This window comes from Anomalospiza imberbis, chromosome Z (genome assembly GCF_031753505.1).
Source record: "Anomalospiza imberbis isolate Cuckoo-Finch-1a 21T00152 chromosome Z, ASM3175350v1, whole genome shotgun sequence".
Taxonomy (NCBI): Eukaryota; Metazoa; Chordata; class Aves; order Passeriformes; family Viduidae; genus Anomalospiza; species Anomalospiza imberbis.
In genome coordinates this window covers 8,494,228-8,509,025 of record NC_089721.1, presented here as the reverse complement: position 1 = coordinate 8,509,025, position 14,798 = coordinate 8,494,228, and the positions used below count along the sequence as shown (strand labels likewise).

The 14,798-nt window shown below is 40.1% G+C and overlaps 1 protein-coding gene across 5 annotated transcripts in view; it reads right to left on the bottom strand.

The window, feature by feature from the left end:
* UNC13B (unc-13 homolog B) overlaps window positions 1-14,798 on the bottom strand; it is a 208,803-nt gene that overhangs the window by 158,261 nt on the left and 35,744 nt on the right. For 4 of the 5 annotated variants that reach the window (XM_068176605.1, XM_068176607.1, XM_068176606.1 and 1 more), the window contains exons 6-7: window positions 7,828-7,898; window positions 4,613-4,670 (exon numbers count right to left, since the gene is read on the bottom strand). The exons of the other annotated variant lie outside the window; for it this stretch is intronic. In XM_068176605.1, the coding sequence (XP_068032706.1) occupies window positions 4,613-4,670; window positions 7,828-7,898 (129 nt within the window). The remainder of the gene's footprint in view (window positions 1-4,612; window positions 4,671-7,827; window positions 7,899-14,798) is intronic. 5 annotated transcript variants of the gene reach the window in all.

Genomic DNA, 14,798 nt, shown 5'->3' with positions numbered 1-14,798 from the left:
GCTTCCAAAAAGAAAACCAGTGAGCATCAGGAATGAAACCGTTCAAAGTCAGCCTCTGTGGTAGCTCTGAAATAGCAGCGCATGCGCAGGAGTTAGAAGAAATTTGCAAAACCAAATTTCTTCAACTATCAGTGGTAAAGAAGGGTCACCACAACAAACTGATTTGGCATCAAATGGCACCCATTCCTAAAATGTGTATAAAATATTTTGCCATATTTTAAGTAGATAAAAAGCTGCTTATGTATCTGAAACAACTGCAGCATTTTTGTCCTGCATGCATGTGCATCCACACATGTTCCAAAAACCATTTACAGATGTAATCTTGTTTTTTTTTCTCTCTCATCTTATGGCAGGACAAGCATAGGCTGGCTTTAGTTCTTTCTGCTGGTAAAACAGTATATGAGAAGCTATTGCTTCTTTTGTAGCCAGTACCACCTGGTATCTATCCAGAGCCAAGCAAAATTTTTACCTTCTTCTGATAAAAAAGAAGCACAACAAAACCTACAATAAAACACACACACACATATATATGAAAAGAAAAAAAAATAACACTAAATGCACAAAAAAACCCCAAAACTCACAAAATAAAAAACCCAAACCAAAGAAACAAATGTTCAAATTAAATAACACCAAAAAAACCCAAAAAAACAAAAAAAAAAACAAAAAACCAAAACACCAACACCCACCACAGCCCTGGTAACCAGGAATTTCACAGAGCAAAGGACTAAAGGAAATGGAACAAAAACACTGAAGCAGACAGTAAGCGACATTTAAGTTATCTTTCCTGAGAATAATTTTGAACAAACTTTCTCTCTTCCAGATTTGTAAACTCCCTGACAAATGGTGTAGGGCAGTATTTACATCAGCTGATATTAACCAAGCCTGCCAAACTGATTCTGCAAAGATGCAGAGTATCTTTCTCATCCCAGTTTGCACTGAAACTGATCCAAGTCGGATCCACATTTAAAATACCCACAGTGTGACTCACTTGTGGATTATAATGGACTTCTATGTGTCCAGAAATTATCTTGAACATGCAAGGAAAACATTTCTGTAACTCCTCACAATAAATAACTTAGAGCTTATTGACTCAATGCCAAAGTAATCAAATAATATGTTTTCAATCTGTATAATATAAAGTGAATTTCCAGACAACAAAACCTGCTTTCTTTTCAATTTACATTTAATTTCAGGCTGTGGGTGAAATCCAACATGAAGATGCTGCAGTTTTTTAACAATGACATATCAAAACATTAATAATTATTACTACATTTAATAGAAAGGCAAACAAAACTGGATGCATGGACACTCTAGTGCTTTGATTATTGCTTGGGATCACTGAAATCAATTGGAAGCACGTGGCGCACAGCAGTTGGGAGTTAAAAATGAAATGGTTAACTATAATGAAGGAAAGAGGCAGAAGTGCCAAAATCAGCATGGTTTAGAAAAGACTGTATATGCGACAGAACCACCTGCCTCATTTAAGAACAGGTAGGAAGCCCAGATCCCACATTACCTCAGAAATTATGGGTCATTGTCTTCTAAGAATAAAACAGCATTTGAGACTGTGAAAGGGAGCCTGAAAGCTCAACAATCTCTGGAAAAATTAGAGCTCCCAGTGTGGGCTGAGATTTCCCATGGCACCATGCCAAGGCAGCAGTCCATAAATGCCCAGGGACAAAAACCCACCCTCAGATCAGAGGCTGGCTTTCAGATGGGGCCACCTCTCTTCTCTCACATCCTGCTCCATCCTTCTCCCCCCTTCCCCGCTCTAGTCAGGGGAGATAACAGAACAAGCTGCATCCCTGCAGGAAGTGGGAAACCACCACAAGAAAAGCTAGTTTCCAAAAGGAAAAAGATGTGTGGAAGTATAGACACAGAAGAGGGCAGAAGTGTAATCTAATTTTAACATGCAAGGACATGTATTTTCCTAAATAGTGAACCTGATCCTGCCTGCTGGAGGAGTATTTTCTCTAGCTGGAACAAGGACATCAAAATGGTCTTCTAAGAGCTGCCAGAGTGGCTGAACAGGACACCAGTGGCATATGCAGTTGTGTACAATTACTTTTTTAAGTGCAAGCTGTATGAAATGTTTTGCAGAACTTTTGTTCTATAGTGTCTCAGGTTTTAAGATAATTTTGTGGTTTTTGAAGGATTGGGAAAACATTCTTGTGGAGTAAAACCTACTCACATCAAGCATGTTTTTTTCCTTCTTCTAAATAAATGCTTAGTTTGCTGTCCAGCAGACTGTGTACTGTTCCAAACAGTAACCATACCTCATCTGGCACATCGAGATGATGAAAATGAAAAATGATGTGGTGGAAAACTGGATGAATCTTAAAAGCTTTCTTAAGGATGTTTTTATTATATCTAAAAATATACCTACCAATTACTTACCCACATGGTAAGTAAGAACATTCCATATGGAACACATTTTAGTGTGGTAAAGGACACCCACCCTGCTCCTGTGTAAAAAGGGCTGAGCTCCTATGTCACAAGTCAGGTCAGCTTTCAATAGCGATACAATCTGTGCGTGTTCTGTGTTAAACTCTTGAGTCTGAAAGGACTGTGCCGTATTGAGGCAAGCTGACAACTCTTAAGCACAAGGTGATGCAGGCAGAGTTCATTTTTCAAAAGTACCTCTATATTAAATGTCTATTTTGTATTTTTTCCATGTAGATATTCATAGGCATCAGATACTTGCAGGCAGTAAACAAGCCAAAGTACATGCAGCGCCATCAGCTTTATTGAAAATTCTTAAATACATTAACAACAGACTGCTATGAAATGTTTAACATTAATTCTAATGAGTGTTTTAATCCCATGAATGATTATATTAGTTCCTATGTGACATGAATTGTTCAAGCCACAGGGCCTTCAACTGAATATTGCAAAAGGTCACTTTCTAGAAAGATGCAAGCTGTTAACAGGCAGCACAACAAGGGCAGCCACAGTGCTGCTTCTCATTGTGTCGGTCTGCAAGAGCCCAGCTGGTTCTCCAGAGGAGAAACCAGCTACAGGGAAATGTAAAAGCACCCTGATGTGGGAACAAGGGCAGGTATTTTCCCCACACAGAAGCATTCCCACTAATTTACCCATGCATCTCAGTACTTGGGAGATTGCATCAAATCAGCCTCCCTCGAACAAAAGGAAAGCCCAGGGCACAGAGCCAGGCAAATAATTTCAGCAAATAACACATTCATTTCTTGGACACTTCATACAGCAGTTTTTCTTTGACTTTTTAACATTACGGATTCTGCACACTATGTCAGTGTGATTTAATCAAATATTAGTTTCTCCCAAAATGGTTCTTATTTACAGGCTTAACAAATCAACTGTACCCTTCTGACCATTTAAAAAACAAAACACACCAAAAATCCCCCAAAACAGAACAACAGAACAACACCAGCATAACAACAACAAAAACCCCAAAACCAAAACAAAAAAAAAACCAAAAAAAAAAACCAACAACAACAACAAAAAAACACCCCACCAGACAAAAAACATCTGCTTTATTCTTTACATACTTTTTTTTTTCCTAAAAGGGAGGACACAAAGTGTTACCTAGAATGAACTAGAATGGAAGTATTACTGGAATACTTTGATATAGAGTTCTACATGTTCCAGCTACACAGCACAATCATGCTTCCTAGGCAACTGGTTAATGTCTGGAGTTGTTGAAGATACTTTAAAGTTAACATAACAATAGTACACAGAGAAATTAGTTCTACTCAAAAAAGGTAAACAGCAATTAGCATTTCCCAATGTTATCAGTTTTGAGGAGATCCTATAATCAGCCTAATGGATAAACAGCCTGCAATGTATAATATGCACATCTTAAAAGATTTGAAGTAGAGGATAAGAGATTTGTTTAAATGATGAGACTTGAGTTTTATTAATGTTGTTGTCAAAAGTAGATAAGACATTCACAAGAGACATCACTGAGCTTTCATCTATTGTAAGTTAAAAGCAGTGTTTCAGAAATCTAATTTTGCAGATCATCAGATGCAGTAAGTGCTATATTATTTTTCCATCCATGTTTTCAGAAGCATAAAAAATGCAAGACAAGATAAGCAGAAATTAGTAAAAATATTCTTCCATCCATCAACGCAGCATTGAAAAGTAATATTGAAGAAATTAGACATCAAGTACACAAACCTCTGGTGCATTTTAAAAGGCTACCAGTAGTACTTGTCTCCATCTATTTTCTCCCTCTTAAAATTTCATTAAACAGTAATAAAAATTATATTTTATACAGGAAGTTTTAGTAGAACATAGCCTAATACAGTCACATGAAAAAACACAGCATTTTTTTACTGGTATAAATATTAAAAGGGTCTGACAATCTTAGTGACTTTGAACACATTTTCTGTTCCTAGTGCACACAAGGACAAAAGCAACTGCAAGACTCAATGCCTGACTTCACTTCCTGGCATCAGAAGCTGCAGAGCAATATTTTGAGGAGCACAGCTTTTCTTAACTGCACAGAAATTTAAGTATTTCTAATAAGAAAATGTTGGTCAGACGTACCATCATTTGGCATCTAACCACAAAAGGAAATCAAGTACATTGAAAGAGGAAAAAATATTGAGAAGAAATAAGTCTAACTTACAACACTGGGAGGCAGCACTGGGCAATGGTTTCTTCTGGACTTCCTCCTGAAAGGGATACTAAAGGAAGGAAAGAAAAAAATAGGAAGGAATATAGAGAGATAAGAAAGCAAGTGGTAACTTTATGACAGCATGCCACATTTAAGAGAAAATATCCCTGGTATTACCAAAGTGTAATATCTATAAGCATAATATCTATAATATATTCTTCATTAGATCTGCATTTAAACACACTCCTAGAAGTGTCCTCCTTTTTTAATGCCAAAATCACGTTACAAAGTGCACTTCTGTTTAAGGTGAAGTCTGCTTTAGAACAAACACAGGCCCTATTACCAATTCTGAGACCTTCAATTAGACATTGAAAAGAACTGATTCTCCACACCACAATGCCAGTGTGACAGGGATCTCCAAACTGGGAATAAGTCTGTTTATGTTCAGACACTCCAGCACAGCCTCAGCAGTTCAAATCTCATGTGGGCTCACAGCAAATCCGGAGTAGGAGATGGCAGCAGTAAGGTAATTAATGTGCCTGGCAAGGCAAGAACACAATGTTTGCCCAGACAATGCTTGCAAACTCTCCCATGATCCACTTCACATCCAAAGTGAAGAATTTTTCATCTCATTTAATACTAAATTAGAGAACACAGAGGTATTTCAATTAGCCAGCTTTGACTTTTTACAAAGCTGTTTTGTACAGCATCAAAGCATTCCCTAGGGGAATGCCAGTGGTTTTATTTTGTTATTCTCTTCTATCTTGTATTACATAAAGATATGAGAAAATTAGGACAATTGACCAAAATAATGAGAACAGTATTTGCTAGGAAAAAAAGATCTGACAACAAAGGAAGTGGCAAACTTAGTAAGCTGGTGTTGCAGCCTGTGCAAAACACAGCCACCAGACAGTCTCTCCTTGGATTTCATAGGGATTAATGACCAGCTCTGTGCAGGGAAGGTGACAACCAGAAGACTTCCGCTGAGGTTATCTTCCCATCTGTGCTATTTAAAATGCACAAGGGATCCTGAAAGGTGGTTAGTCTTATCATCAGCAAACTGCCAACCCACTGAGTTAATCAGAACTGTGAAAACAAGACCTGCCGGATCTCACAGCACTGACTGGTTGACAAAGTGGAGAAAGGAAGTCTGCTGATGAGCAATTTCAGTAGCACAGGACAGCAGTGGATTCTGAATTATTATCCTCAGAGATGCCAGAATGGCAGCAGTTTGCTCTTTTTAAGGCATCAGCCCAATAGCTATCAAGAGTCTCAAAATGAAAACAGAATATTAAGTGTTTGTAGGAAGAGAGGCTGGAAAGCCTTTCTATGACACCATCTGAACTCCAAATGAACCTGTTTCTTCAATACTCCTCTGCAGCTTTCATCTGTTCATTCATCATCTCAAACAGAGATAGGTCCACTTAAAACAAAGAAGACAAAGGCACAAAGCTGTCTTGTGCTAAAAAACACTGTGCAGACCAGGATTCTACAGCCCAAAAGGTGAGGTCTGTAAAGCTGAGTGGCAGGGACTGAATGCATCAGGATCAGTCATTTAATTTCTCCAAACAAACCTGCCTCCAGCTGGTTTCTCAAACACTGGGTTTGTTTGCTCAGAGCAATTAAGATATTTCTTCAGGCAATGCACAATTAAGGTGCTGAATTCCTTTGTGAAAACATAACTGACCTGGGTGCATTTAAAGGGCAACTGGCATCCACAAAAGAGAAATCCACTGAGTACTGTTCAACACAAGGATACTGCCTCTGGCTCTGGAAGCTCCTGAGCTACAAGTCACTGCCAGTTAGGGGAATATGCAAGGAAGATCTCATCCCTATTCTGGGTGGCTGGCAAATGTGAAGAACTTTAGAAGAACCACCTGAGGTCAGGCCCTGCACAGTTTTTGTTTTTGTTTTTGTTTTTTTTTTTCTTCTCCCTGGTCACAGGGAACAGCCATAATAAATCTGAAATCATTAGGTCACAAATATGGAGGTATTACTTTGTTACTGGTATTTAGTAAGAGCATGCAGTTAGCAAGCAGATGCGTGGCACTGCAGGGGAAGGGGAGGCTCAGAAAGCTCAGGATATCTTTCAGCAAGCACCAGCTCAGTGAAGCGCTAGAGGGCACCTGTGCCTCGCTGAAGTACCTGAACTGCTGCTCCAGCCTTCGGGAGCGGGGAGGCACCACAGCAGCATCACGGACAGGACAAGGGACAGACTGGGCTTTTCATCGATTCCTAGAGGCTTTCAACCTTCTAGGAAGGCAGGAGAGGCTACCCTAAATTCTTTACGTTTTTATCCACCCGAATATTGGTCTGTCCTCAGATAAAAATAAAATCCACCTTATTTTCCTTCACCTGCACAGTAAACCAAATCACTTATACAGTGAACAGAAAATAATAAATGAAGGATCCCAGAACAAAAATCTCCTGAAGTCATTGCATGGGCAGAGTATTTTGCAAGTTATCTTGCTATGGAAACACTTGCTATGGAAAGAGACCTGTCAAAAAGGCTTCACCAGCACCACATTCTTACTCAATGTTCACACATCAACGCATGAGTATTGGGGTTTTCTATATACTTCATTTCTGGTACAGGCATTAACATGTTAAATCTTATTCTGCAAACAATCTGAACTGTAAACAAAATTTTAGTCGTCCAACAGTCTCTCTTAGAAATAAAAGAAGTAACCTTTATTTTATAGCTACTTACACAAGTGCACACTAGATCCAGGGAACCAAAGCCATAGCTACCACTTACTCTAATACAAGATGCACATAAACTGAGCCATTAACAACTACATTAGGACAAAAGCGAACACTTCCAACAGTCCTCAGTTCAAATAAAGATACAGTATCTTGCTTTGTCTTCTTCAAAGAAACAGTCAACTGCAAAAGAAGTCCTTTTTCACTTGATTTCACAAAAAGAACCTACCACAGCCTGTCAAAAATGGTTTCACTGCCCACTCAGGTAAAGCCTGGTGTTGCCTTTCCTTTGAACATATTCACATCAACAAAACATTATTCAAGCATTTCCAGCATGCAGAAAAATATTCCCCTCCTTAACACTAAACAGTACACTTGAGAAGAGAGTTCTGTAAGCAGTTCATGGAAGACTTGTAAATTATCAACATTTAGTATTTACCCTAGTCACAGGGATCTAATACAAAGAATAAAAGCTAGTTATAAGACATTCAGGGCTACAATATTCTTTCAGTTAAGATATTTACCTCATCATCTCCCAGTGAATTTATTTGTTCTAATTTTCTGGTCCAGTATCTGGCCTCTTCTTCGGGGATATCTAAGTCAAAAGAGTAAGTCACACCACCTTATTAACCAGGCAATTTTGCATTCATCACCATTACTATTACAGATTACATACAAAAAACCCACATGTCATTTTTAAGAAATAGGACTGTCTTATGTTAGCACTTAGGTAGAAAATAAACATTGTACATAGTAGCACAGTTCAAGGGCTTACCTGCTTTCTTGTTTAAAGATGATTAACCAAATGCACACTTACACAAAGGAGGAAAGAGAAAGATGGACTAGTTCACATTTAATTCAAGTATTAGTTTCATGGAGAGCCATTTCAGAACAGTATTTTAATACACTTGCTTATGTTTGATAACACATAACAAGAGCATCTTCTGGAGGCTTTTATAATCCCTGCAGAACAAGGGCTGCCTTTGAATATCATACTTTATGCATACCAATAGCACACCTCCTGGTGTAACACAAATTAGGTACCAAAAAAAAAAATGATCTCTTATTTCTTTGCCAGCAATAAGCCAAATATTTTGAGGGAATAAACATTGTTATAGGCAGTCATATTCACATGAAACCACATTCTTACTTTTACACCACACTGCTGCTTCATTGTGAAATGAATCACAACATTTTCACCGTCAAGAAGAGTTACCAAGCTGACAGCAAGTAGCAAGCATTATCACTTTTATTGTGGTACCTATTTTCTGTTTCACACCTTGAAGTAATATAGCGTCCTAACGGAACACTGACTTCTGCCACTCAGTATTTCACCTTTCAAAGCATGCTCAGAGATGCAAATAACCTGCTGTGAAAAGCTCAACACAAAATTATTTAGGGATGGAGTGGTGTGAAAACATTGGAAAATGAAAAAAAAGTATTTGGATTTGTTTCGTTTGTGTTTTTTTTAAGTCACTGAACATCCCTGAATGTAGAAACTTCTGAAATCTGGCTATTTATGGCCTGAAACTGCACCACTGCAGAAACTTCAAAGCTCACAGAGGAAGGAAATGGAGGGAGTACTCCAGCTAAAAACACCACCACCCTTGCAAGCTGACAGGAAGGTAGTGCTACACCAGTTCAGCTGGTTCTTCCATCTCCTGTAATTCTTTACACTTTCAGGTGGCCTCAAAAAGAGCCAGTAAGTTCCCTGCAATGAACTGTACTCCATGGACACTACCACAATGATATGCTAAGTTATGCGTTGGCAAGAATGGGAGAAGCAGGACAGGGTGGCCTCCTGATGAAAAGGTGATTCTAAAAGTTACATCCACTTTCACTCCTTACAGAAAAAAATAACAAGATTTATTCCATTGGAACCCACGACACTTTCAGAAAGGAACAAGAACTGCTTTCTTCTTGTATTTTGAGAGAATGTCTGTACTACATGTGTCCTCTCTCAGCCACACAAACCATCATCTTAGGAAGGAAACAAGCCCAAAAACAGTGCAGATAACAGAACACAAACCACTGTTAACAGGTACAAGCCAGATTCAGTGGAATTTCAAGTTTCAGCAGTAGATACTTCCTTGGACTACGAACTCATGTCCACATCTTTGTAACAGAAACACCACTGAATTTTTATGGAACTAGCATCACTCACACAAGGTGTTAAAATACTCCCCAGTGAAGAAAGTTTTATGGAAGCTTAGGGTCTGACTCCAAAAAACCTGCACGAAGAAGAAAAAAAGACAACACATTTCTCCTTGCATGGAGAGAGACCAAAGTAATTTAACCAAAATACACAAAGCCAGCTCCTCTTTCTGATGTACAGTACATCACTTTGTTGTTAAAACCCATCAGAAAACAAGGTAAGAGAAACATGAGAGACTCTTCCACAACTACAAGAGTTGTAATAACACATACCATGTTTTTGATCACCAGGGCTGTGGATCACAGCTGCACAGATTTATTAGATAGCATCTGTGCAAATTAGGGCTGGCATTCAAAGCAAATCTGGACAGAACTGATCCAGAAAGAAGGCATCAGTGAACTGAATGGCTATCAGCATGCAACCTGATGAGATTTAGGAGGACAAACTCCAACAATGGCAAGAAGCAATAGAAAAATTACAGCAAAGCCCATGGAATTGTCTTGGAAAGATGTCATTTCTCTAAAAGGTGAAGAATTAAATGAGGACTAAAAGTCAGAGCCCATAGAATTCACATCTGGATCCTGAAATCAAGACTAAAGAGACTGAGGAGGGGTGAAGCAATGACTACCATCAACACTGCAGAAATTCAGGATGTCTTGGTGTAGGCCTCAATGCCTTCCCAAAAACCATGGTGTAGTGGCATGCCCAGGCATCAAGGAGCAACACTTGTCTCTTGGATTTTATCTTCTATCTTACAATCCAGATGACCATTTCATAAACAGAGCTGTCAGATTTTTACTGTAGGACTGCTGCTTCTATTGAAGCAGCTTCTTATGCAAGTCGGAGATAAAAATCAACTACTGTTCAGATAACAGCTGCTGTAAGGACATTCTCCTGATCTCAGCAAAACTCTTGCCATCGATACTAATATCAGTAAAATTATTGTACTGTTTGTATTGTTTGCTTTGTAAAGCAAACTTTAAACATGAAGCAAATGGCCTATGATCTTGAATCAAGTTACCTGCCCAAAAGAAATCCCAACGAGACAGATTTTTTTTTTTTTTAAGGAAGCTTCTGTTGTGTTTTGCCTCAATCAGCAGTTCTGTTGAAGCTGCTTCTCTGGAATGCACAGAGATCACAGACGACTTGCAAGGCCACATCCACTGGCCAGCTCCTGCATCACTGCTCAGCTTTTGACTACAATGGAAATTACTCCACTACATTAATTCTACTTAAAAGATAAAAAGATGAACTGGTCCAGAGAGAGGCCACCTGAGGCCTCAGCCATCTCAGGACTCCACTGACATCATGCTTGGTGAACACAAAGAGTAGGGCCATATGTCAGTGAAACAAAATTGCCAAAAAACAGAGAGGAGATGGACAGGTGGATTCAATAGCTTTTGGTGCTTATTAATTTGAAACCAACACAGAAACAGCAAGCTTTACTGTCCTTGCTCTTAGGGTCATTCTCAGCTGGAAGCTGAACCCCATTTTCTCTAAGCTCCTGCTTTTCTGGGCCTGAATCTGCAGGGTCCATAAGCAGGCAGAGACATGGCAATGGTTGGGGTGGGGGATGAGCAACTCCCACAACATCACTCACGACTGAAGGCTCCAAGTTGATCTAATGTGGGATTCCTGGGCACATGAGCAGGGATGTGGGTGGAGGTCCCAGGTAAGGCTGCTCAGAGCAAGTGCCCTAACACCTGGAATAGGCACAAAGCAGTACAATGACTTGTCCAACTGAGAAAGGAAGTAAGAGAAGAATTTGGTGCATCCATACAGACCACTAAGCTAAACCCCTCATGAAGTTAAATATGACAGCACTGCTGTTTAAAGATCTCTAGCTTGGCAACAACCAGGCACTTCAGCTCTAAAGCTTTTCTTCTCAGGTTTTCTGGTCTTTGCTCTGAACCTTGCACATCACCTTGCTCCGAGTTTTCCCACAGAAGCAAGTCCTGGGCTGGGGCAAAACCTAGCTTGGCAGGAGGGAGAAGAAGTGCTGAAAGCAGAAGTGATACCCTCTCTCCCCCTACTTTCCTACAAATGTTAACCTGGCTTCTCCTCTTCCCAGCCCAGATTTCTTCCCTTTTCCAGTATATGGGAATCTTTGTAAGTTCTCACTAAAATGACTCTGCTGAGCTGAGTTTTTCTTTCTGTTCAGTTCCCAAGACACTAAAATAACAAGGCACATTGACCCTACCTCATGGTTAGATGTAGATCAGCATGCTTCCACCCTGGGAGTGTTGAGAACACTAAAAGCATCTTCACTCCAATTATGAACTAGAAATTGCTTGGCACAGAACCAAACTGCTACAGTTTGGGAGCCAAAAGCATTTTTGAGTATTGCATCTTGTGAGGGATTTGCACAGTCACTGCACTTCTAAAAAAGGGGGGCAGAGTAAATTGCTATCAAGCAGAACAATTTTACACTTGGAAAGCAGCATCCTGAAAAATCTGTGCTAAGACTCACTCACTGCATCAAAACAGTAATAGCAAGATTTTCTTCTCCCTACCACAAAATTTTGTAAACCAACCAAGAAAAGTTGTATCCCTCCCTTGTCTCTCTTGTTCCAAAGAAGAAACAGATATGATCAGAGGAGAAAGTGGCTGCAGCCTGTCTTGGCTAACAACCACTTCTAGCCATGAAGACAGTTTATTGCCATTTTTAATAGACTACCAAGCACAAAAATGCTTCAAATTATAATGCCTCACATTTCCCATCCTCACTATTTGTTACATTTTTGTAGCAGAAGATTTGCAGCCGTTCTGTTTCTGAGAGACTGCACATTCAAGAACATGGGGCTGGCAGAGACCATCATATGACAGCCTGGTCCCCAGAACTGCAGTCCATCACACTGAGATATGCAACACAGAAGGGCCCACAGAGCTGTCCTCCCCTGCACAGCATGTGCTGATTTCACACTAACTGACCACAAGGCAACAGCTGCATCTGGAACATGCAGTGGCAAACACAGGGGACATATGAGGGCCTCCATCAGGGCTCTTTGTCCAATTACAAATATGGCCACTGACAAAGTTTAACTCCTGCATGACCTCAAAAAAGTTTATTTTCTATCACCTGAAGCAGAAGCTAAAATCCCACCAGCCTTTGCTAGGAGATGACTGCTTTCCAACTCCAAGCCTGGTAAACAGTTGAAAACAACATTATATGAATATAAAAATTTAAAAAAACTCTAAGTTGTCTTCATCACGTACTACAACTATCAGCATCAGCATGTTTTGCACTTATTTCAGCTTTAGGAGCTGCTGGTCTCCAGAATACCAGCAGAAGAGATACCAGTAAGGAAGAATCTTGAATGTATCAGGAAAAAGCAGAAACAGCAAACTAATCCAGGATAAATATAGTACAAACAACAAACCAGGTTCTAAACCTCTTTGCATACACAATCTTGTTTTACATCAAGGACTTCAGCTTGTTAGGTTTTCAAATTCTCTTATTCTCTTTTACAAACCCTTAAAAACCTCTCAAGCTTCACCTAAATACAATGAAATATTTTAAATATATTGATAACCTGGGGTACTGCATCTGTGTGCATCTAAATAAGACATCAGCCAGAAATTCTAGAAAAAGCACAGCCAAACAGGAGAACACACAGGTTTTTTTAAAGCTGCTATCCCAGGCAGCAGTGTTTTCAACACTGCTGAAGTTGAAAAGCAGCACAAGCTGCACATGAGCCCACACATCATTCTGGTTCTCATGCATCTGCAATAGCCAGGAGATCTTCACCTGGGAAAAAAAACATGACACACAATGTTCCTAAGCATCACTCCAAACCTGCTGCTATTAAAATCTTACTATCTTGCCTCTACGGCCCAGCTGATGACTTAAGAACTTCCACAGCACATCAGTGATCCATTTATTTCCCTGAGTAGGGATAAAGCAGCAGCTCCAACTCATATGACAAAAAAATCTTAACGTGTAGGGCACTAAGAATCCATGTTGCTGCCATCCAGCCAAAGGGAAACTGACCTGAAAATCCACTGGGAGAGATGCAGAGGCAGTGCTGTGAGCTCCATGCACCCCTCCAAGTCTCACAGTACCTGGGAAAGGAGACAGAGCCTACTCCATGCTGCAGAGTCCTTCTCTGTTCCAAAGGTGATGGCAGGAGACACTTAGTCATGGTGTGAGGGAAAGCACCACTGGAGCAGGGGACATGGGTCGATGCCACTTTCTAGAGGACTACAACACTCCCTTAGTGCCTCCTACTTTTCAACCTGCTTCTGGCCTTGCCATGGCACATCAGACTGAAAATGGAGATCAAAGCAAAAACTGCAGCACTCTTCTATGGAAGAGCAGCTTTTGAAGAGCTAAGTAATGCATCCATTTTTTCCTGGACATAATGAAACCCTGGACAGGCAAACAACTTTTCACACCCTAGAACAAAAACCATTCAACATAACAATGTGGAATCCCTGTTATTTCAGTATTTGGAATGTTAAGCAAAGAACTAAGTAATGAGAAAACACATTATTACCTGAAGTACTTTGATTTTAAAAATTCAGATGTTCTAACATATCTACATGGAGTCTGTTTTCTTATACTTGAAAAAAATACCTCCAAATGCAATGCAGTCCATAATAGGAAAGGCAGAAGAAAGCAAATTCTCGCTTGGACACTCATAATACAAAGGGAGACACCAGAACTTCATTTTCTTTTAAAGCAATGGCAGTTTACAAGCAAGTGTGGCAGAATGAATTCAGATGAGAAGACAGTGGCTATAAGCCTTACCTTCAGCTCTGCGGGCTTGTTCCGTCCCTCCCAGAAGCCTCAACACTTTTACCAAAGAACCAAGACTTTTGGAAAGGTAAAACAGGCTTGTTCCTCATCTTGCCTAAAAAGTCACTTAGCAATAAACTTCCCACGGACAGTAGCAGCAGAACACAAGGCTATTTCCATGGGGAAGAGGGATGGCTCCTGACCAGCATCACACAGCTGAGGTGTCAGGTATCTCTTCCCCTTTGCATGCTAGACTGTAGTTAAAGAGCAGTTCCACTTCATCTACAGAACACTGTGCTCTCCCTGAAGTACAACCATCCAGGGAACTGTGCACACTCACCACCGTGCACTCACAGCACAGAACACAATTTGTATTGACTGTCCACCTGTGGGACCAAGCCTTCATCATCCCCTGCACCAGGAAGCAGAGTACAAGACCCACAGATGTCCTAACTTCTTCCCACAACAGATGGACAATCCTGACAGGTGCTGACCAAACACCAGTGCCTGCACAAATGCTCTACCCTGCTCAGAGCAGGACACAAATTGTTCACACTGACTAGGGTACTGCAGCAAAAAGGATGCAACAGGCAGAGGGTGAA